This window comes from Camelina sativa, chromosome 7 (genome assembly GCF_030686135.1).
Source record: "Camelina sativa cultivar CO46 ecotype springtype chromosome 7, ASM3068613v1".
NCBI classification, from domain to species: domain Eukaryota; kingdom Viridiplantae; phylum Streptophyta; class Magnoliopsida; order Brassicales; family Brassicaceae; genus Camelina; species Camelina sativa.
In genome coordinates, this window is record NC_141886.1 from 15,474,970 (window position 1) to 15,499,205 (window position 24,236).

At 38.4% G+C, this 24,236-nt stretch overlaps 4 protein-coding genes and 1 pseudogene across 6 annotated transcripts; 1 reads left to right on the top strand and 4 right to left on the bottom strand.

The window, feature by feature from the left end:
- Positions 1 to 1,272: 1,272 nt before the first annotated feature.
- LOC147941252 (uncharacterized) lies at positions 1,273 to 4,205 on the bottom strand. Its single transcript, XM_087458439.1, has 3 exons — positions 1,886 to 4,205; positions 1,335 to 1,792; positions 1,273 to 1,290 (listed from the first exon to the last, which is right to left on the bottom strand). Exons 1-3 carry the CDS (start codon positions 4,203 to 4,205, stop codon positions 1,273 to 1,275), a joined length of 2,796 nt encoding a protein of 931 aa, XP_087314565.1.
- Positions 4,206 to 7,265: 3,060 nt separating this feature from the next.
- On the bottom strand, positions 7,266 to 12,387 carry LOC147941253 (uncharacterized; annotated as a pseudogene).
- A 631-nt stretch (positions 12,388 to 13,018) lies between these two features.
- Positions 13,019 to 16,612, top strand: LOC104701040 (uncharacterized). 2 transcript variants are annotated; one of them, XM_010416668.3, is made up of 8 exons: positions 13,019 to 13,185; positions 13,640 to 13,766; positions 13,861 to 14,151; positions 14,237 to 14,440; positions 14,522 to 14,683; positions 14,782 to 15,183; positions 15,321 to 15,400; positions 15,496 to 16,612. In XM_010416668.3, exons 2-8 carry the CDS (start codon positions 13,731 to 13,733, stop codon positions 16,397 to 16,399), a joined length of 2,079 nt encoding a protein of 692 aa, XP_010414970.2. In that variant the 5' UTR covers positions 13,019 to 13,185; positions 13,640 to 13,730; the 3' UTR covers positions 16,400 to 16,612. The 2 variants fall into 2 exon arrangements, with proteins under 2 accessions (XP_010414970.2, XP_010414971.2); XM_010416669.3 differs by having other exon boundaries at positions 13,051 to 13,185; positions 13,693 to 13,766.
- A 294-nt stretch (positions 16,613 to 16,906) lies between these two features.
- LOC104704577 (uncharacterized) lies at positions 16,907 to 20,189 on the bottom strand. Of its 2 annotated transcripts, XR_015561936.1 has the most exons (3): positions 18,205 to 20,189; positions 17,898 to 18,069; positions 16,907 to 17,031 (listed from the first exon to the last, which is right to left on the bottom strand). XR_015561936.1 is itself a non-coding variant. In XM_087458220.1 (2 exons), the coding sequence occupies exon 1, from the start codon at positions 19,942 to 19,944 to the stop codon at positions 18,217 to 18,219; it is 1,728 nt and encodes a 575-aa protein (XP_087314346.1). In that variant the 5' UTR covers positions 19,945 to 20,171; the 3' UTR covers positions 17,463 to 18,069; positions 18,205 to 18,216. The 2 variants fall into 2 exon arrangements, 1 of the variants encoding a protein (XP_087314346.1); XM_087458220.1 differs by lacking the exon at positions 16,907 to 17,031 and having other exon boundaries at positions 17,463 to 18,069; positions 18,205 to 20,171.
- Positions 20,190 to 20,572: 383 nt separating this feature from the next.
- On the bottom strand, positions 20,573 to 22,392 carry LOC104701042 (uncharacterized). Its single transcript, XM_010416672.3, has 5 exons — positions 21,947 to 22,392; positions 21,766 to 21,853; positions 21,560 to 21,630; positions 21,396 to 21,455; positions 20,573 to 20,833 (listed from the first exon to the last, which is right to left on the bottom strand). The coding sequence occupies exons 1-5, from the start codon at positions 22,061 to 22,063 to the stop codon at positions 20,693 to 20,695; spliced, it is 477 nt and encodes a 158-aa protein (XP_010414974.2). The 5' UTR covers positions 22,064 to 22,392; the 3' UTR covers positions 20,573 to 20,692.
- Positions 22,393 to 24,236: the final 1,844 nt, after the last annotated feature.

The following is a 24,236-nucleotide window of genomic DNA, read 5'->3' on the forward strand; positions in this document are numbered from 1 at the left end:
AGATGAATATCAGTAGGAGCAGATATGAACTGGCTCAGTTGGTGAACAGCAAAAGTGATGTCGGGCCTTGTGATAGTGAGATATAGAAGGCGACCAATGAGCTCTCTGTAAGAAGTAGGAGAAGGTAACAACGTACCCATATCTTTGGTAAGTCGCAGGTTCGGATCCATTGGAATAGAACTTGGCTTACAGCCTAATAAACCTGCATCTTCAAGCAGATTCTGAGCATATTTGCGTTGACAGACTGAGATACCCTCTAATGATCGCGATATCTCTAATCCAAGGAAAAAGCGAGCTGGTCCAAGATCCTTGATCTTAAATTCAGAGTGCAAAAGGGTCTTCAGATCATGGACAGCAGCATCATCGTTACTTGCGATCATTATGTCATCGACATATACGAGCACAGCAACAATGGAACAAATTCCTGATGGACGCATAAAGACTTTAACGAAAAGAGTATTATCAGCAGGTGATTGTATGTAGTTTGCTCCCAAGAAAACCGTAGACAGACGTTTATACCACTGTCTCGAGGCTTGTTTCAAGCCATACAAGGACTTGAGTAAACGACATACCGGATTTGGAGGTAAAACTACACCCAGTGGAGGCATATATCCTTGAGGAAGACTCATGTATATCTCCTCTTCCAAATCACCATGGAGGAAAGCATTGGAGACGTCCATTTGAGTCAGGTTCCAACCCTTCGCAGATGCTAAGCCAAGAAGCAACTTTACACTGGTGAGTTTCGCAACAGGTGAAAATGTCTCGAGGTAGTCAATCCCTTCTTGCTGTGTGAAGCCTTGTGCAACCAGGCGTGCCTTGTACCGTTCAACAGAACCGTCAGAGTTATACTTAATAGTAAAAACCCATTTGCATCCAATCGCATGTTTCCCTGCAGGTAGAGACTCAACAACAAAGGTCTTATTAAGTTCAAGAGCAAAGAGCTCATCATTTGCTGCATTAGTCCACTTCTCCGATTTCATGGCCTGATGGAATGTTTTCGGTTCTGTTTCAGCACTATAAGAAAAGATATAGGATTGGAACAGAGGTGTATAGCGGTCAAGAGTACAGACAGAAGAAAGGGGATATGGTGTAGTCTTTTTAAGTGATGGAGGAAGGGATTTAATGAGAAGAGGAGGTGATGGTGGTGATGGTGGTGGTGGTGGTGGTGGTGGTGGTGGTGGTGGTGGTTGAAAAGATCGGATATCTGTCGGTGGTAAACAGGAAATGGAAGGAACAAGAGAGCAATGATACTCAGCCAGATAACTAGGAGCTCTAGATTGTCTCTTTGGCCTAACGTTAGATACAGAAGTATGATCTGTAACAGATGTAGATACAGTGTCAGCCGGAATGGTACCATGATCATGCTCTAATGATGGTTCAAATGGTAGAGTAGGAACTAAAGAATCTTCATCAATGAGAGGCATGCTTTCAACAAAATGCAATGGAACAGGAAGAGGTAAAACAAAATTAGGAAACATATCTACTGCAGATGACAATAAAGAACTGGTCTTAAAAGGAAAGACATCTTCTTGAAACACAACATTCCTAGATATAGAAATAGCATTTGACTCTAAATCCATGACTTTATATCCCTTATAACCAACCGGATAACCTAGAAAAACGCATGGTCTAGCTCGAGGAGAAAACTTATTACGTTCATGAGGATTAGTCGAAACATAACACAAGCAACCAAAACTCTTGAGTAAACTATAATCGGGCAATTTTGTAAACAACAGCTCATAAGGCGACTTGTTAGCTAAAACAGGAGAAGGCATGCGATTTATGAGGAACACTGCAGTCAACACACAATCAGTCCAATATTGCAGGGGGATATTTGATTGAAAAAGTAAAGATCTGGCCACATTAAAGAGATGTTGATGCTTACGTTCAACAACAGAATTTTGTTGTGGTGTATAAGCACATGAAAAATAATGAATCATTCCCTGTTCTTTAATAATATCAGTGAATGCTAATTCTGGTGCATTATCAGATCGTATGGCCTTAACAGTGCTATCATATTGTGTTTTAACATGTTTAAGAAAAATTGGAAAAACAGTATGAACTTCCTTTTTATTCCTTAAGAGGTAAACCCATGTAGTACGAGTACAATCATCGACCAAAGTAAGAAAATAACGAAAACCTTGTACAGACTCAATACTAAAAGGACCCCATATATCAAGATGGACCAAATCAAAGGGTTTATCAGCTAGATTACCATGTGAAACATACGCTAACCTTTTCTGTTTAGCTAAAGGACAAATACTACAATGCGAAGACAAAGAAGAATTCTTCAAAGAAGGAATCAAACTAACAAGTTTCTGAAGAACTAGATGCAACGGATGTCCAAGACGTTGATGCCAGAGAGAATCATCAGTAACCACAGAAGCAGAGAAAGAACATGCTGCAGGAAAAGATGGTGAGAGGGAAGTATTCTCAGTAGCCAGAATGTAAAGATCTTGAAAAACTCTACCCCTCCCAATCATCAAGCCCTGAGAAAGTTCCTGAATCAAACAACAATTATCAAAGAAATGTGCAGAACAAGACAATGTTTTAACCAACCTACTGACACTAATCAAATTAAACTTGAAATCAGGAACATGCAAAACATTGTATAAAATCAACTTTTGAGAAATGTAAATTGTCCCTATATGAGTGATGGAAACCCTGGTACCATTCGGCAATGTCACAGTAATATCTGTAACAGGTCGTAAGTCTGTAAACAAAGCTAGATTAGAGCAAACATGACTAGAAGCTCCACTATCTATAATCCAAGCATCATGCGGTAAAAGTTGTTGTAAAGAAGAAAGAATATGATTTTGAAAAGTTAAAATATGGTTTTGATATTTAAGTGAAGTCGAAGGGAAGGGAAAAATGATACCAGAGGTAGAAGTGTCTGCCATCAGACCATGTTCAGAGATCGTAGCCATAGCACTAGGAATACTAGAACCAGAAGACGAAGCTATAGGCTCTTGAACCTGAACTTGACCCTTGTATTGAGAAACCATCTGATCAATTTGCTGTGGAGTAAACCCTTGTAAACTCGAAGGAACACCATTAGGAACCATGAACTGCGGATATTGATTAGAAACAGAACCATACGACACATCTTCAGTTGGAAACATTCCAGTCTCAGAGTAAACTTGAGCCACTACATTTGCCTTTTGCATAGAATTCGCATATGGCACCATTTGATTAGAAGTTTGTTGAGACATCCGGGGTTGAGACTGCATCGTTGGCATCCTAGGCTGAAACTGATTTGGCATCATTGGAGGTCTGTAATTGTATCCCGCAGCATTAGTCTTATATCCTGGTGGGAAGCCATGAAGTTTGTAACACTTTTGAATAGTATGTCCAACTTTACCACAATGAGAACAAATAGGTTTCTGGATAGTCCTCCCTGTATTGTAAGCTGCAACATAGGCACTCTCAGCCTCATTCACAGAAGCAACATTTTGAAAAGCAACACTTTCAATACCAGTCGTTGGTTTAACTACAACCTGTCGTTCATCCTGTGTGACCATGTTAAAGGCTTCTTCAATAGTTGGTATCGGCTTGAGCATTAGTATATGACGTCTAGCTTGATCATAACTTTCATTCAAGCCCATCAAGAACTTGGTCATACGACTTCGTTGTTGCAACCTTTCCCATTTTACAGCTGCATCACATTCACAACGTCCACATGTGCAAACAGGAAGCTCTACATAATTTTTATGTTCTTCCCACAAAGTAAGTAGAGCTGTATAGTATGTGGACACATCCATTGATCCTTGAACTATCTTACTAAGTTTCTGTTCTATAGAAAAAATTCTAGGAGCATCATCTTGCTTAAACCTAGATAGTATATTCTTCCAAATCCCTTCTGCAGTAGGAATGAAAAGCAAACTCGCGCCTATTTTCTTATCAACAGAATTCATCAACCAAGTGGATACAATATCGTTACACCTAGACCATACACCAAAATCTCTATGATCTTCCTGAGGTTTTGAGATCGTACCATTGATGAATCCAAGTTTATTTCTGACATTAAGAGCCATCCACATCGATCGACGCCAAGAGGGAAAATCAGAAGCAGTAACAAGACGATCAGAAACAAGAACGAGTCCTGCGTGATCCGCACTATGGAGATGATAAGGATTCTCATACTGATCAGTCTGATATTGCGGTTGAACATTCATCGGAGCATTCGTATTACCAGAATTGCTCATCCTCAAAGCAAGAGCGAGAAATCCAAAGAAAGTGAGACGAGAAAAAAAAAAAAAAATCAAAAGCAAGATTCGTACTCACTAAGGTCAATCAAAAGAGAATCAAAAGAATCAGAAAAACTGAGAAAACTCCAATGAGAAAATCGCACACAACGGCGAGAAATTGCTGAACAAATCGAAAACAAGAATTAATTGGGAAGCTCATCTCCGTCGCGTAAGATGCGGAAGTAATCGTAACTCATTAACCTTGCTCTGATACCATAATAAACTCCGGTTAATCGGAGAAATACGTGACACGACGGAGGAGAGACGAAGATTGAAGAAGAAGAGAGAAACGAGATATTTCTTATTTATCAAAGGATAAAAGTTTGTTACAAAAGCTTAACCTCAATTAACTAACTAATCTGTTTATATAGTTAGACTAATCAGCTAATCTTAATAACCGAAAATAACCCAATTAAACCAAAGTTCATAACCGGTCATACTCTAATATCCTTCTCCTTGATACAAATGTACATCACTATTAAAATGACAATATATGATTTTTTTTCTGGAAAACACTCTTTACCATTACCTGACCGCCTAACAACATCTAGGATTCCCTAATACAAGCTTCTATTCACCATCGTCGCATGTCGCATCCCTCAATACATGGATCTCCTTAAAGAAGGCCAAGTTTACACCATGAGAAATTTTTTGAAGTCATCTCGGTATATAAGCGTTATAGGGTTATACCGACAATAACAATGCTATACGATTCACCGACAATACAAAAGTTTGTAAAGAAGATGATAGTACGTGCATTATCAAAAAGGAAACTTTAAAAATGTTAACCTATGCAGAATATGTATCATACGCCAACAGCAACCTTCAGTTACCTGGTATTTCACGCACGACTTTTATTTCTATTTTAAAAAATAACAACAACTACTATTTTCATATTTAAAATTTTGTAGCCCAAAATCATGCTCAAACATTTAATTCCCCACAAATTAATAGCAGTGAAACCGTCTGTTTTTAAAACATATAAGTAGTTATAAAATCAAAATCAAGAAACTCTATTCAATTTCCCGCAGATGTTATAGGCCAGATACTAAGCGTCCAAGGATCTAATCTGGAAGACCCAAATAGTACAGAGAAAATCGTAATCGTTCTCTTACTTCACGACTAAGTGGGTGTTAATAATGAATTTTATTTGTAAAACCAGTTTAACAACACATATTATTGTTAACTAAATCAAACAGAGGAAGCACGGTAAGGATGACTATTTGGGATGACCAAGCATTACATTTCCGTAAAGCTTATCTCCAAAATGGGAGGGAAAGTGTTGTGCTTGTTTCCACATGCATGAATCCCAAGCTCTTTGCAGGTTAACTCAAAATAATTTTCCTAATACCTTTAATTTTAATGTTCTTAAAATTATGATTAACCTGCATTAAAAAAAAACCTACAATCATATATACAAATAAACAAGTAATCCCGAAAACAGGTATAAGTTATAAAAAAAAAAAAAACATGTTTTGCAGTCATTATTAAGGTACAAGGTCGAGCTTGCAGTTCATGATGAGGAGAGTGTTGCTACATTCGTTATATCAGACAATGACATAACAAAACTGATAAAAAAAATACCAACGACAGTTATGGAAGATATGGTAATTAAACACCAAAATTTACGCACTTTCAACCAACTAAGATAACAATAACACAAATATACACTTTTATATATTGTAGCGAAATGGAGGACATACACATAACTTCCCAAATTGCTTAAGTGACCTAGATGGGAATGAATACCTCTTTACAATAAGAGTCCCCCCAATAAACTATCCCACAAGTATAAAACTTTCAGAGTGACAAACATAACTACAAATGACACATCAACCAATCATATAATGGATAAAGACAACATATTTGACAATTTAAATAATAAAAACAAAAAATGAAAATTTCAGGAATTAGGAACTAAGAGACGGCCCATGTTTCATGATGGAAGACGCAACAACTTCTACAAACACTTGGAATCAAGGAAAATAAAACACAAATGAGAGAGAGAGGGAACTGCATAAGGCAACTATAAAGAATACTAATTCCCAACAACAACCATAATTACTTTCCACAAAAAGAAAAGGATAACTTCTAAGGAGAAAAAAATTCACATCAATTACTTACTTTGTTTATAGTTTTCAATAATTTGAGAAAAACAAAAATGATGTTCTAAAACAAAATATGAAAAAGTTATATTTATTATTTTATTAATATAATGAAGTTATTTTATATGACTAAGAAACAAACTGTACAACATTCATATATTTGCTAAATAAGAGCAACAAAAAAACAAAAACAAACAAACAGACCAAACCAAAGTAGGAAAAACAAACGGAAATTTACAAACACCGAATTCAAAAATTAACAATTTTTAAAACAAAAACAAAAACCCATTCATAGCAACAAAATATGTATATAAATAGGAACAATTTTTAAAACATAAGCCAAAACAAAAACCCGCGCTTAGCGCGGGCACTCACCTAGTACAAGTAATGATTGCAAAAATAATAATAATAATAATAATAAGCGAATCCTTTTTTGATAATGAAAGCTTAAACAAATTTCTTAGAAAAATATTTAAAAAATGTGAAGATATGAGTTATCAATAGCTTGGAAATACTGTTCATAACAGACTCAAAACGTATAAAGTTTTGTAAATTTTCTTCATGACCGTTGGTGACAAATATTAAACATATAATCAAACATCAGTTTAATAATAAATCAGTTAAAATTTAGCAATTTTAGATATGTCAATATACCTGTGGTTAAACCTCCTTATATATATAAAATCATAAATTCATAATATAATTATAGTTTAACGACAATATTATGGTGATAAAGTCATATACATTATAGCGGCTGAGTCGTTTTTTGTCAAGTTGAACTATATATCATCTGCTCTCTCTCTCTCTCTTGATTCCTCAGCATGTTTTCTCTGGCTCCTTCTATTCACTTTATGTTAGCTATATTTTGCTATGCATAATATATCCAACCAAGTTATTTCTTGTAGACGTATTCTTAACTTTGTAAGTCGAGAGGAGTTGATAGTGCTGCAACGAAACAAAAAACAAGGAAAGTAGATGCAATAATGTAATCACAACAAACAAGAATGAGTGAGTATAGAAAGAAAGCTACCATTGCATCTGATGAAAACGCAAGTGATGTGACTGAGGAGGTCTAATTAAGATTACATCAATGCGTTTGCAACCCCCTTTCCCACATCAACATTAGTTTGGACACCATGTACCAAGTTTCATATACAAGCTGTCTACTGCCTTGTGAAGTGGTATTGATTTATCAAGAAACCACCAAACACATTCTTTTTGCTTTCATCATCATTACTCCATTTTTTTAAAGAAGAGTCCGGAGATTACGTATTGAACTCAGTCCAGCTAGAATCGATTAAATCGTTCTCTTGCGGGGTACCAATATCTTATTCGAACCCTGGTGAGACTCAATAATAATCATGCTGAGCCACCACCAACTTATCCGGGTGAGAAATGCTGATATAATCTCAATTCGTTTAATACTTAAACACGGTTAAAACAATTTTTTTTTTGTATGAATATAAAATTATATTCAACAAAAAAGACTGTTTTACAATAAATGCAACTTCAAGCTGAGAGTTTGAATAAAATGGCTAAAATTCTAGCTAATAATTTTGATTTTGAAACCAAAAAAAAAAAGACCATCCGCATAGGCCGGAAGGCTTGACATTGTATTCAGACGGTTGCGAGCGTGTTTATCAATCATGGCGATGAGAACACGGTGTGGAGTTTCAGTGTCACCATGTTGCCGGCGATTCCGTTCAGACCAAAGACTATAGAGTGTGCGCTGAAAAATGTATTGTAGCACAAAAGTGTGTAGACGAGCAGTTGTATCAACGAGAATGGGTAGAAGGGAGTCCCAACTCGTTGTGAACCGGTTTCCTAGAATCTTGCCAGTGAGAGCTGACCACACGTGGGAGGAGTACGGACAGCAGAAAAACAAATGGTCCCGAGTTTCAACAGCCGCCTCGCAGAGCACACATGTTCCGTTGGCAGAGCTATTCCATTTGAGCAGTCTATCCCCTGTTGCTAAACGGTTACGCATTGCAAGCCAGGTGATGAAAGAGTACTTAGGAGTAGAATATATAAACCAGACAGCCTTGTACCACGCACAAACCGGTAGTGACTGCCATATCAAATGCCAAGTATCATGTGAGGTGAAGCGAGGCTTGAACTCACCAGTTTTTGCCTTCCAAAGGGAGACATCGTGACCAGTGGTTAGCCGAAGAAACTCCATCGTTTTCTCAATCTGAGTTAGAGTATGAACCCGATGTCGACGTCGAGAGTGAGTGGACACGGCTGTAGCTAGCGTATGAACCCGATGTCGACGTCGAGAGTGAGTGGACACGGCTGTAGCTAGCGTACAATGGAGTGAGATACCCATATCTATTGTACCACGAGGTCCCCAAAGATCAATGAGCCTCCCTAGGGGGGACCAGATATCATACCAGAAAGAAGTATTCGTACCTGAATGAACTTCCCTTTTTTGAAAAGACATGGCCTTGTCTCTATATTTCAATAGTTTTCGCCATATCCAAGAACCTGAGCAAGTCTTATCTTTAACTGACCATAAAGTTTTCCCCCGAAGTAGAGTAGTGTGAGACCAATTAACCCACAGTGAATCTTTAGCTGAGAGCAACTGCCAGATAAGCTTTAAAAGACTAACAGTGTTCGATTCTGAGAGCAACCAAACACCTAAGCCACCTTCTTTTCTCGGCTTACAAACTATAGACCAAGCAACCTTAGCTTTTCGAGGATTTAGAGCTGGACCCGACCATAGGAAAGCCGAGAATAGGCTTTCAATCTCAGTAATACACTTTTTCGGCAACCGGAAAGCAGAGAGCCAGAGACTGGTGAGGCTTGTAAGGACTGACTGGATAAGTTGGAGGCGACCCGCAAAGGAGAGAAGACGACTTGTCCAGGATGATATTCTTGACCGTATTCGCTCTATCAAAGGGAGATAATCGTTTTTTGACATACACTTAGTAAGTAGAGGGAGCCCAAGATATCGGACTGGAAGGTTTCCAGCGGTGAATGGGAACTGGTTGAGAATAGCACTGCAATTTTGTGGAGAGATGTCTGCCATAAAGATAGTAGACTAACTGCAAAGTCATCGAAAATCTTAAAGATACTTTCGATTGATTGTAGTGTCCCATCCGAGAATACCAGTATATCATCTGCAAAACACAAGTGGGTGAGTTGCATCTTCCGACACTGAGGGTGGTAGCCAGTTTGTCGATCCACTGCTGCTTTATCAAGCATACGGGTTAGAAAGTTCATACAAATGACAAAGAGATACGGCGATAGTGAGCAGCCTTGTCTTAAACCTCTCTCGCTGTGGAAAAAACCCCCTAACTCACCATCCACTTGAACAGAGAATGAAGCAGTGCCTATACAGAGCTCGATCCAATGTATGTATTCAGCTAGTAGTTCCATGGCGTGTAGGATATGAAGTAAGAACGGCCATTGTACTGAGTCGAAAGCTTTTGAGATATCAATCTTCACTGCAAAGCAACTAGTGACTGAGTCCTTATGGTAATCCCTTACTAGCTCAGTGGCTATCAATACATTTTCCAGCATTAGTCGGTCCTTTATGAAAGCAGACTGATTTGGAGCTATGGAGGAGGGAAGAATGCGTTTCAATCTGTTAGCCAATAGTTTGGAGATGACCTTGTACAGGACGTTGCAGCAGGAAATGGGACGGTAATCTTTCATCTCCAAAGCGTCCATCTTCTTTGGAATAAGTGTGAGGATAGTGGTGTTCACTCCCTTAGGTAGGAAACCCTTTAAGAAGAAAGATTGAACTGCAACCGTGAAATCATTGCCAACAATTGGCCAGGCTTGCTTAAAAAACTCTGCAGAGAATCCATCGGGACCCGGAGCTTTATTATTTGGCATTTTGAAAATCACATCACGTATCTCATCCGCCAAAACAGAGTGAACCAGAAGAGCTTGCTCCAAAGCAGAGCAACGATAATCAACAAACTGTGCTAATTGATCAGCCGTAGGACCAGCATAATTCTCTGGCTTGTGAGACAAGAAAGCATTGAAAAACCTGACAGCTTCAGCTTTAATATCTTCCTGAGTGGTGACTGTAGTACCATCTTGATATATGATCTCCCTCATGGCATTCATTGCAAGTCTAGCTTCAATGGAATGGTGAAAAAATTTATTGTTTTTATCTCCTACTTGCAACCAATGAAGCTTAGATTTCTGCTTCAAGAACCTCTCTTCTATCTCTGAAACCTGGTTCCAACGCTCAAAAGCTGCTACTTCCTCCTCCATGGTTACACAGGATGGTGCTGCATGAGTGGCTAACTGCTTATCATATAAAACTGTCTAGGCTGCAGCTTGGAGATGTTACTAAGCTTATTCGACTCAAGGCTCGTAAAAGCAGCTTCAAACCTTTTAACTTTTTTGCGAAACGAAACAGAGCTGAGGTAGAGTGAAAGAGAGGACTCGTTGCATCCCAGTACTCTTGGACTGTTGGTAAGAAATCTGACATAGTGGCGACCACATTGGAAAATTTAAAAGGTCTGCGAGCCCGTTTTATTGCAGCACCGAACTGGAATCGGTAGCGCAAGTGATCAGAACATCCCCCCGCCTCGAAAACACTATAAGCTTCAAGGTAGGTGCGAGACCACACCTCGTTCACTAGAATCCTATCCAGCTTCTTGCAAATTGGATCCTCATCACGGCGGTTACTCCAGGTGAACAGAGGACCATGATAACTCATATCAACCAGGGAACAGTGAGTAACGGTATCTTGAAAGTCTCTCATTCCCAAAATACGGAGAGGTGAACTTTCAAAAGACGAGTGTTCCTCACCATCCAATATTTCATTAAAATCTCCCATGATAAGCCAAGGCTTGTTGCAAAACAAAGGAGAGTCATAATGGGATTTCAGATCCTCCCATAGCTCCTTCCCTTTCCTCCTTTAAATTAGAGGCATAAACAAAAGATACAAAAAACTCCTCCAGCGCACCATCAACCAGAATCGAACAAGTGATCAGCTGACCACTTTTAAACACCGAGGACACCCTGATATTGTTTCTCCAGACAACCCAAATCCTTCCCAATCTATTGAACTCACAGTTTGTCATATATGACCAATCTCTGAAAACAGAAGATGTAATCCAAGAGACATTACACTCTTGAACTCGCGTTTCTAACAAGCAACCAAACTGCAGATTTGCAGCTTGTAGCCAGTCTTAGACGTTGGAATATTTTTTAGATTTATTGAAGGCGCGCACATTCCAAAAGAACCCAAACATTAATGACGTTTTGAGGAGTTCTTTCTACTTGAATTGCTAAGGGGGGGGCTTAGCTTTGAGAGAAAGGGACTCAGTAGAAACCTTTTGGGATGATTGCCGAGTGACAGGTCGCAGATGAGACTCATCACCAGCTAAACTCTTCTGTTTACCAGGCGCAACAGCCTGATGCTCAACAGGCAGCTCCGTCGGAGGGGGAGCATTGTTGTCACTAACATCATTCTGTCCTAACACCTCATCGACATTGTCCTCAAACACAGCATAGTGAGATGCAGATCAAATTGTATCTTGAAAATGTTCTGAGCCGCGAGTTCTTTCACCACTTCGACTACCTTTACCGGGAGACATCGTAGACCATCCTTCCTTGTCCGAATCAATTGACGCCGGAGAACTTGTTTTGACCGATGATTTTACTACATGAGGCGGTGAAGCAGAGACAACAGGCGGAACAGTGCTGTTGAGCAACTCACCTTCCTCTAAGTCGTCTTCCTTGTCACGACCAAGAACAGGGGACCCTTGTTTCATCACACACACCTCCTTAGTGTGTCCCCACTTACTACACCGGGAGAAAGGTGGCGGAAGCCATGGATAAATAAACTCGAAAGTAGCAGCAGAGTGTTGGCTAAGCTGAAAACAGAAAGAGTCTGGTAGTTTTTTCGTCAAGTCAACCTTAACAAACACCTTTGCTTCTTCAAAATTCCGACAGAGCTCTGTTTTCGGGTGTAGTCGAATAGGTTTACCAATGGGACTAGTTAGGAAACCAAGGCCCTCCCAGGAGAACAAAGAGTGGGGAACATTCTTCAAAGTAACCCAAAGAGGCATGTAAGTAACTTCAGGTTGAGCTTCTTCTGGTATAGGAGACCATTTAGCCAGAATCATGGGGAGACCTGCAATATTCCACATCCCATGCCGCAGGACTCTAGCTCGTGTCAGAGGATCACGTATACGAAAGCGAACAGATTTAGCTGTATTTCATACACATCGATTTTGATTGCTTTGTCCCCCAGAGGCTAGATCTTGTTTACAATAACATGGATCTTAGCAACGTGAGGAGCAGTGGAGGAGAATCTACCAACCAGAAAATCTTCCCAAAGAGGGACAGAGTCTTGAATCATAACCTCCGGAACTCCGTTGATTAGGTTAACTTTGAAATCATATTTTTTGAGTGCAGGACGCTTATTCACAACAGATGCATAGGATGGAGGCTTAGACTCGGAAGAAGAACTATCCTCCAGCAGCAGGACAACGTTAACTGGCTCCGTCATGAGGCCAGCCGGAGGTGGCGGCCAAGAAAACCCTAACGTGCGAGACAAACCTAAATCGCCTTATGGTTCCTCTTTGCTGACATGGCAGAGCAATTTTTTAATCCTCTATTTCAACCGAGTCAGTTTACCTACTCGTCGGTTAAGACAATCTCCGGTTTAATAATAACAAATTTTCACGAACCATAGTTAACATAAATAAGTATTTTTTTTCATTTATTTCGTCATATTATTATTATTATTTTTATTTCTGCTGGGAGCCCTAAATCATCCGAACAGAGCACATCGTTTCCCTTGTTCCGATCAGAGACCCTCCATCGCCGGCGTAGCTGTCTTCTTCTTCTTTTTTGTTTTCCCGGTAATTTTCCTTAATTAGTTCTCCATTCTTCATTAACAAAGATAAAGAGACCCCTTTGGCTGGCTAAGATTGCTCTCTGTCTTATTTTCTAGTTTCTTCAGTTCTCCAATTTGGGTGCGTTTCGATTGAAGTTGGTTTTATGGGTTTTGCTCATTCAGTAGCGTTTAGAGTCTAAATGATCAAAATTGGTTTAATTCTCGTTGCTTCAAGCTTCATTAACATCTAGCTAGTGACCCTCTACAAGGTTTAGCGCAATTCCTGTAATCTATCAAATCTCATATCTTTCCCAGATTCAATCTTACTGATAAGAATTGTAAATATGGAAACTTTAGAGTTGTTGTTTGAAGAGTATATAAGCTCGCTTTGGCTTAGAGGATTATAGAATATAGGTTTTTTTTTTTTTTTAGAACATGATCTAATGTTTTTGTCTGTTGTGTTTCCTTACTTTATATAGGTTTGAAGTTTGCTTCTCTCTGCCTTTGAAGTCTGTTGATTATTCTTTAACAGGAAGAAGTCACTGAGATCGTCCACGCATATCGTTTAACATGTTTTCTGGAATAAAGATCATACCTCGTGATGAAGTAAAGTTACTAGTTTCATTTTATCCTGATTTGTTTTGTTCTTGTTGCGTGTTACGACTGGCTTGAGTTTGATGTATTGTTATTTGGTTATTAGGTGCATGATGATAGTTCGGAAGGAGAAAAAGAGAAATCTAGAGGTGGGAAAGATAGAAGAAGAAGGAACAAGGATGATGATAGAAAGGAGCGTAAGGGAGAAGGAAGTAAGAGAGATGGGAAGAAGATTGTTAAGGATGGAGATGGCGAGACTGTTGACAACGACTCCCTCGAAGGAGATATTGTAAGAAAGAAAATGGGTCTTGACTGGATGCTGCCGCCAACTCGAAAGGCTGATGATCCAAACCCTACTCCAGATGTAGAGGAGAAATTCGAGGAAAGTGTACCTGAGGTGAGGGAATTTTAATTTGGAGTATCTTTCTAACAGGTCTATAATAGATAGTTAAGTTAATGCTTATTTTTTGTTCCTTGACCAGGTAACTAAAGTAAACCCAAGGGAACTAAATCCTTATTTGAAAGACAATGGAACCGGTTATCCAGAGGAAGAATCTGAAAAAAAACATGGTAAAGACCAGCTTTTACCATCTTCGGTTGTTGGAGATGGTGGTGCGAGTTGGAGAATAAAAGCACTCAAGCGTGCTAAAGAACAGGCAGCGAGAGAAGGGCAAAGGCTTGAGGAGGTAAGTTTTGTATATATTTACGATTTTAATATAGTCTCTTTGGCCTTTGAGTAATTGCCTTATCATTTGACGGTTATGCAGGTTGCTGGAGAACGATGGGGTTCTCTTGGTAACCTTGTTGAGTCTGCGGCATCTCAAAGAGCAGCTCCATCTCGTGCCCATTTGAATGCCATAAATAATAGAAGAAGAAGGGAAGATGAAAAGAAAGATCCAGAAAAAAAACCAGAAAGAATTTCTGAGAAGGTACTGTTTATGTTAGGTTTGATGTTCTTTAAGGTTAGTACTGTTTTCAGTCTGGGAAGTATGACAGCTAATATTCTGACTTCATGACATGTTTAAAGGGTAATGATCGGGAGTATTTGAAAGGTGACTCGGTGCGCCATCGTGTGTTGAGAGCCCCCAAAACTGACCCTTCCTTATCCTGGGGTAAGAGAAAGGGCCAGACTCATAGAAACGAAGACTCGAGGCTAATATCTGAAGCTGCAGCTCACTTGAATAAGTTTTCCAATGACGGAAATTTCATGAAGGAAATGCTTTCTAAGCAGAAGAATGTATCAGTGTCTCCGGTAGAGACTCGTGGAGATCACAGAAGTGATGTGGAAGAGAAAGCATTACCATCAGAGACCAACAAGGATGGCGAAGGGACTCTTCCCAGTATGGAAAATTTAAGTGTGAATCAACTGGCTGCTAAAGCCTTTCAGCTCCGTATGAAAGGGAAACCTGAAGAAGCCCAGAAACTTATGGTGAGACAATGACTTTTTTATTCTACATCGTTTACTTGCCTTTTGCCTGAGTCCTTTTTCAAACTCATTGCTTAAGTATGACTGGTTCATCTGTTTTACCTGCTTACTTCTGAAATCAATTCTCTTGATATTCACAGGATGAAGCAGAGAGGCTAAAAGCAAAGCAAGCTGCTGGAGACGATTCATCCAACCACCACTCCATGAGAACCGTAGTGAGGTAAGTTTACAGTTTTTGTTGAGATGTTTAGCTTATATTTTTTTGTTTTGTTAAATCGTTCTGATATTAAAATTCCTCTTTTTCTTACTCATTAGATATCCTGTCAAAGATATGTCGGGTAGAAGGAAGAATGAAGATGATAATACGGATATGCATCTAGCCAAGAGCATAATGCAGAACAAACAGTACAAAACATCTAATCAAGCTGCTGATGATGAGTATGACTATGGAGACGCTCCAAGCAAAAAGTCCCGGAAGCGGGAATCGTCCAGTAACATTCCTGAAAAGGACAACCGTGTGAAACGTATTATGACTCAGCAAGAACGATGTCTCTTCTGTTTTGAGAACCCAAAGCGACCGAAACACTTAGTTGTCTCCATTGCAAACTTCACTTATCTGATGCTACCACAACAGCAGCCCCTTGTCCCAGGCCATTGCTGTATCCTGCCAATGCAGCACGAGGCAGCCAGCAGAAGTGTTGACGACAATGTTTGGGATGAGATTCGTAATTTCAAGAAGTGTCTTATAATGATGTATGCGAAAGAAGGAAAAGACGCAGTGTTTCTGGAGACTGTGATTGGTTTGTCTCAGCAACGTCGCCACTGTTTGATCGACTGTATCCCAATTCCTCAAGAGATAGCAAAAGAAGGTCCACTTTACTTCAAGAAGGCGATCGATGAAGCGGAGAGCGAGTGGAGTCAGCACAATTCAAAGAAACTCATAGACACTAGCGTGAAGGGTCTGAGGAACTCTATACCCAAGAATTTCCCTTACTTCCACGTAGAGTTTGGTCTAGACAAAGGGTTTGTTCACGTGATTGATGATGAGCAACAGTTCAATAGCAATCTTGGACTGAATGTAATCAGAGGAATGCTCGAGTTACCGGAAGAAGACATGTACAGAAGAAAAAGGCATGAGTCAGTGGAGAGCCAGAAGAAGGCGGTTGTGAGCTTTGCACGCGAATGGGAACACTTTGATTGGACGAAACAACTTGATTAAAAATATCGATGGCTTGCTCGGTAGTGTCAATTCTTTTCAACAGAAGCATTTCTTGAATGGCATTGCTTTAAACCTCCCCAACTCCTATGCACACATACCAAAAGTAAGGAAGGATTGTTTTGAACATTGTTTGTTGTCTTTAACTGTGTACCTATGTGTTGAGATCAGGATGATATCTATAGTGGTTCAATCAAAAGCATCAAGAGTTGAACATAGAGGTTTCAATTTAGTAGATAAAAGCTGCGTTTTATTGTCCCTTTATTCTTTGGCTTTTGTTTTCTTTAACAGAAAAAAGATACAAGAAGTTGGAAAGACAAAGATCATTCTCCATTAGTAGGTGTGTCTGGACGTTCCCAAGTTAGCATGTCATATCCCAAGTCCAAAAACCTCACATGAACAAAACATGATTTGCAACATTCATGTATGAACAATTTTGGAATTTTTGATGAGATCATAATTCATAAACCAAATCATGAGATTATGAAAAAAAAAAAAAAAAAAAAAAAAAAAAAAAAAAAAAAAAACCAAATCATGAGAAACATTTCTGATTGTAAATATGAAAAGAAAACAATATAAACCCTTTTTGGTCACTAGAACCGTTATGTACAACGGTTTGCGCCATGGGAACATCACTGCAAGAAAAACAACAAACTAGAGATTTGTCAACAAACGAAGTCAAAATATGCGATTCAATAGAAGGAAAGCAATATTGTGGATAAAAGTGTGTGATCAAGCTCAGAAATGGTTGGCTCATCAGCAGAAGTCTATGAGTCGCAAGATTCCACAAATTAAATACAGTTTTTTCAAACTAAAGATGACCCACGCAATGAGAAAAGGAGAGACAACAAATAAGAAAAATTCAGACTAAAACTCTGAATCTAATTATTTCAATAACCCACTGGTTCACTCTCTGTTCTCTGGTACTGTTTGGTATTATAATCAAGTGTCACTAATCCGTATAAGAAGAAAAAATTGGTATCATTCAAAAGGCTCGTGTTAACTAGAGGTTTACTAGAGGTTTTTTGGATATTGAGTCTCAAAAGAGTGAGTCTAAGAATAGAAATAATCATAGGAAAACACAATATGAAGCAATGAGATTAGTCCGAACTGAACGGGATCAAGAACCAATACCAAAAAGAACACATTTCATCTCATCCTGCACACTAATCTAAGTATCTAACACACACCATGTTTTCATCAGAGCTTTCATAAGTTCCTCAAAAACATTTTTCTTCGCATCATCACAGCAAAGGACGTTTTTGAATTGTCAACAGACAAATCCATTGTTTCAACAAAGAAAACAGCAAAAGTCTGAACCAAAGAACCAAGGATCCTTCCACGAATCCACAGATTCTTTTATGTTAGCTATCTAACGCACTGACTCATCTAAAGTTGCAAATGCAAAGGTTGCCACATTTTATCACTAAGAATCCAAAAAACAACAACTTGAATGATGCACTCTAATTGTTTAAAGCAACTAGTCAGGCCTGCTACTGACCTTTGCTGAGCATTTGTTTGAGCCTTCCACTTTTTCTTTAGGAGAAAGGTAGATCTTTTCAATCCAGTTTCATGAAGTCAACCTCATGAGCTCCTCCATATCCTGCAACGTCATGAATATTCTAAGAAGCTTCTGGCCTCGTGATATAAGATCCTCAGTGTAAACATATCACCTATATATTTATAACAAAGTTAAACAAAATGTTACCATCATTTGATTTCCTATGAACTATAAAACATATTCATGAACATGTGAGGACTGCATTGCAAAGTAATCACTAGTAAATCAACATAAAAGGGTTATTCACCTCAAGGATGGTTTAAGAAAGCATGTCTAGAAAGCTTTTGTCCAATCTCCCATCATACAACATATCAGTGATCAAACTAAATGTTGAAGCATCCCCAGCAAATCTGCAACTCCTCATTTCTTTGATGAGTTCTGCTGATGTAGCTTTGTCACCATTTCTAAGTTGTGCCCTGATCAGTGTATTATACGTACAATCATCTGGGAGAATCCTGTCTTCTTTCATTTTTTCGAACAAGGCATTTGCTTCTTGCATTAAGCCTTTTCCACAAAATCCTGAGATCATAGTATTGAAGGTTATAACATCAGGCTTCCCTCCTTTAAGGCTGAGGCTACAAAAAAAAGTCCACCCATCTTCCACCTTCCCAGCTTTGCACATCCCTTCAATCATAATACTATATCTGACAATATCAAGTTCCATTTCACTCTTTTGCAGATCCTGGAATAACACCATTGCTTTCTCTAGCTTCCCGTTGTTACAAAGTCCATCTAACAAAATGTTGTACGTCATAGTATCGGGAGGCACACCATCAGATTCCATCTCTTGGTATACTTTTTGGGCATTATCACAATCTCTAGCTTGAAAAAACCCTTGGATAAGAGTGTTGTAAGTGACAGCGTCGCCATTCAACCCTCTTTCAGACATCTCACGGAAGAGCTCCATACCGTCCTCTACCCTATTACACTTGCAAAATCCTTTTATAAGCGTACTATAAGTCACTACATCTGGAAGACAGTCCTTGCTAACCATGAACTCAAATATTTTCTTAGCCTCCTCTAGACGATCATGCATACAAAACCCATTGATCAATGAATTGTACGTGACATTATCAGGATCTATTGACCTTTGAATCATCTCCTCATACAATTTTTCAGCCTCTAAAAGCTTCCTTTCTTTCGCATATGCATCGATCAATGCATTAAAAGTGACTACATCGGGGTTGATTTTCTTCTGAATCATATCACTGAGTAGTCGAGAGGCATAACTCCACCTTCCGTAATTACAAAGGCAACTTATGAGTGAGTTATAAGTGAAAACATCTGGTTTGATTCCTTTGTTCTCCATTTCATTGAACAGCTCAACAGCATCATCAACTTCTCTGTATTTGCAAAGACCATCAATGACTGTGTTGTAGATAACAACATTCGCCTCTATTTTCGCAGCTTCCATCTTCTTGAGAATACTTAAAGCCAAATCAATATCACCTCTCTTACATACTCCATTCACAACCGCACCATAAGTAACAAGATTTGGTTGACAGCCATTTGCAACCATTCTTTCAACTAAAGCCACTGCTTCCGAGGCTTTGTTGTCACGAAAAAGCCCATGGATTAGAGGGTTATATACCCATGTATCAAGTTTATATCCCATTTCAACCATTTGATCGACCAAAGCTAGAGCCTCTGAAATCTTTCTACCGTGACAGAACCCATTGAGGATTGAAGTAAGCGTGACGAAATCGGGTTCATATCCGAGTTTCATCATCTTGCCAAGAATAGCTAAAGCAAGAGAGATTTGAGAGCATCGGCAAAAACAGTTAATCAGAATATTGTAAGTATAGTGATCATGTGAAATTGCCAGTTTTTGCATTTGCTCGCCCAGAGAGATGACAACATCATACTTCTTCATCTTAGCGATAGCACTCAACAATCTACTGAAATCAAATATGGAAGGGCGTTGACGAGACTGTACCATCTCACTGAACAAACCAATTGCTTCATCTAACTTCATATCACTACTCATCCCATTTCTCAATTTATCTCTGTAACCTGACGCTAGAAAAAGCTCGTACTACCCAGTAACAAGAACCGAAACTGCAATGGCTAAACGAAGGAGGAGCATTTCCAGGTTTACCTTTCTCAGGAAGACTCCGGTGACCAAATCTCTTCGCCGCCGCCGTCGCAATCGCAAACGATCTCCTCATCTTCAGCTGAACTAGGTTTTTCTCGATTTCTGACTCCGAGAATCTTACTGCTCGAGACTCGAGAGAGAAAGAATTCGTACTGGGAGTTAATTTTGGTTTAACCCGGTTTAAATTAATTTTGGTTCAACCAGGATTAGTCTGCAAAAAATGGATTTCATTTCGGTACCGTGGGATTATAGTTTTGCATTCGACAATCGCGTGTTCGTTTGCCCGGTCCAATCTTCCGACATGAACTAAACAATGAATCATGATTTCTAACATTCACATTAATAAACAATTTTTGGAATCTTTAGTGAGAAGATATGATAACCAAAAACATCAACAATCTTTTTTAGAATATTTAATGTGATCCTAACCAAATCAAGAGAGATACATTTTGTGTGTGATTGGATCATGTTGGGAAGCAAAAGCAACTTAACCAACACGCGTCAAAAAAGAACTTCAGAAGATTCTAACTAGTTCTTGAGATATTTTATTATATGGGCATTGGGGTCTTAGACAATTGAAAATGGAATTGAAATTTTGATACAACACGATACACACAACACACAGAAGAAGTAGTAAGCGTTAACGCATCGCAGCACTACTCCTCGAGATATTGACACGTTGTCTTTTACTACCCTTTGGATTGTTGCTACAGTCAAAGCTCACGCCATCTCCACCAACCATATCCGTGAACATCCGTTGCAAGTCCTCTAAACTCTCTCCCTAACTCATCAAAACCGAACCAAACCGGTTCGTAAAAACTAATTAATTTCTAATTCGATCTACAAATACACAAGCAGAAGTCTATTTCCTTGGTTATCTTGGTTAACAATTACACATTGTACTTCTTTTACCAAATTAGTGAGACAGAGAAAACTCTCTTACACAATCTTTAAATTTTCAAAACCAGCCTACGATTGGTTACTTGTTGACCACAACTTTCTTCAACTAATCGAGGACGCCAAAATTAAATAACCGGTCTAGGACATCTAACGAAACCCAAATCATATAATACAAAATGACGAAACATCCTGTAGGGGTCTAAACCAATAATCAGAGTTTCTAAACCGGGTAGGTAATACACTAATGATCAACGAAAGTATCCTAAATCGGGTGGGCAGTACACTAATGATCAACGAAATTATCCTAAATCGGGCGGGTTTGGGTAATACACTAATGATCAATCAACGAAATTATCCTGAACCGGGTGGTCATACACTAAATGATCAACGGAAGTATCATGAACCGGGAATTCAAACCGGGATAGAACTGGGGCATACTGTACCTCGTCTTTTTTGACATTGTTCATCATTGAGATCATCTCTTGCATGAAATCGCAGAAATCCTAAATCACACAACACCATTTAGGTTCAGGGTCAAATATTTTTAAAAAAACGACGTCGTTTTCAAAAAAATTTCTAAAGCACAAACAAAGAGAAGAGTACGAACATCGTCATCATCTTCATGAGGATCGTATAAGCCAGCATCGTACAGTGACCTCTTATTCTCATCGTTCAGAACTAATTTAAAAAAAAAAAAAAAATGGCAGTGCTGTTACTTGAGACGGACGTTAACAAGCGACGCAAATAAAGATAACGATAAAGAATTAACGGACGTTAAGAAGATATTTTTCGAAAGAAAAAACGTGAAATTACCAGAATAGGCTTCTTGTATTTGTTGAAATCGACGTTTAGCTTCTCCGACGACGCCAGGATTCCGAACGTATCTGTCCGGATGCCATTTCTTCATCAAAATTTCCCAAAATCATATTTTCAGATCACAGATTCATAACCAAAAAAAGGTAATTCTAAGATGATTCATATAAAGTAGAAGTACCATGGCTAGCTTACGGTAAGCAGTGCGGATATCGGAAACGGGGGCGTCTTTACGAATCCCGAGAACGTTGTAGTAGCTAGATCTGATGTTCGATCCTCCTCCACCTTCAGACGCCATTTTCCGAAAACCGCTAGCTCTCCTCCGTCTCCGTCTCCGTCGGTGCTACGTTTTGGAAGGTTGTTATGTTATGTATCTCTCCTTTAGTTAAGTCAATTTCACTGTCGAAGCATCGGAAAAATCTGAGAGTTGAAGAAGCAATAGCTCTGTTTTTTTGTGGATGGAGAAGAGAATGGAATGAAACCAACAAACACCAAAAATAAAAAATATCTTCGTAGGAGAGAGATGGAAGTTAGAGAAGGAAACTTCGAGAGAGGGTTTGATATTTTTTTCTATTTTTTTTTTAATATTTTTAAATCTTTACGATATTTTGTGATATTACATGTCACGTGTTCGTTAGATTACATAATAATGCTTAGAAGTGGAAAAGAGCTTGTTGATGGTGTGGAAGCCATTTTAAATTAAGGCCCATGGAAAACCCAATCTAAGATTAACTTCTGGTTCCTTAAAAAGTTAGCCCAAAACAAATTGTAGGATAACTTAAATTAGTTGCACTTCGTACTCTTAAGAGGTGAACCAAGTATAGAGTCATAGAGATTGAAAAATTTGGATCTATATTTTGGTTTTGAGAGCCAAATAAATCTAAGTTATTAAGAACAGATTACATGAACAACAAAACTATCAATAGGGTTGTCTGAATCCTCCATACGAATTCCAAAGGTTAGAGAGATCCATTAGATTATTTAAATTTGTATGGAGAGGTGGTCTCACTAGGCGTGTATTTTGTATACAAAAAGAAAATCATAGTTATTTAATTATTTACTTATTTACGTAACTTGTTGAAATTCATTTACAATTTCAACTTTATAAATTATCCGGCACGATAGCGCATGATGTTTTTTTTTATACATTTTCAAATACATTTGATGTTAAAAATATGATTTAGTTTTCTGAAATTATATTAAACATGAAAATTATGATTTACACAATAATAAGATATAAAAATAGACTGAAATATAAAAATTAAGTTACAATGATTTGTAACTCAATAGTATTTGTTACAAACGTTTACATTTAAATCAGGTAAATTTAATTGTATAATTGGCTTAACTCTAATGTATGTTATCGATTTTAAAAGCTCTAGTATATTAACAAGACAAAAAGACAAACTTAATTAAAAGCTGTGCGTAAAGCAAAAAGTTTCATGAATGTTTTCTACACAAACAAATTCGATATCCTTTGGAATCATGAGTTAGAGGACACATGTTCTCTTCTCATTTAAGAGTCTTCTCTTTAAATACAAAATAATAATGTAATTGTAAAAGTGAGATGAGATAATATCACGAAAAGAGCTTTTTCTCCATGTTTAATTTTCATGATTTTCTACAAGCTTTCACTCAGAACCCTATACAACAATCGATCAAGAAACATAGGCTGAGAGTAGTAACTGAACAAAAACGGAGTTGATAATATACTTAAGGGATTTTCACTCGGAGATTTTTTTTTGTTTTTGTTTCTTATAACAAAACTGACACGCTTCTTGTTGTGTTTGTAAACAAGTTTACCAGTACAAAACATTGATCAATATTCAAATGAATACAAAATCCATGATTCAAATGGCAAAGCATCACAAACATCAATACAACAAACGAAGTTTATTTTTACCAAGATCATATAAGGTGTTTATGTTTTCTTTGTTGATACACTCCTAACTAAGGTTAAAGTAGCTACCTTCTAATCCAATAATATCCACATTACTATAACATCCGCGAACCAAAATGTGATTTTTGGGGATGGGTGTCGATCGACACCAAGGGTGGTGTCGGTCGACACCATTGATTTCTGGTTCGACGAATTGGTCGTAATTGTCGATTTGGGCCGGTTTGGTTTGAAGAAACCTTAGAACCAGGCTATTTAAGGGAGAAGTCGACAAAATGGGTTTTGGGAAGTGTTATTTTGTCGTTGTTCCATAGTTTTTAAAGAGGAAAGAGAGAAAAGAGTGTTCTTGAGAGTTGGAGGCTTTTTGGAGAGATTCTTAGCTGGTTTTGAGAGATCTGTTCATGTGGAGTGGAGATCTGGTGCTAGGAACGAAGGAGAAGCCTTCTAAGGTGTTGGATTCGTCAGTTTGGGTCATGAAATTTCTGCAAAAGAGGTGAGTGCATGAACATGGCTGATCTAAGCCTGAGAATCCGAGAATCCTTTGTTTTGCTTGTTTTGTGGCTGTTTGTGTTGT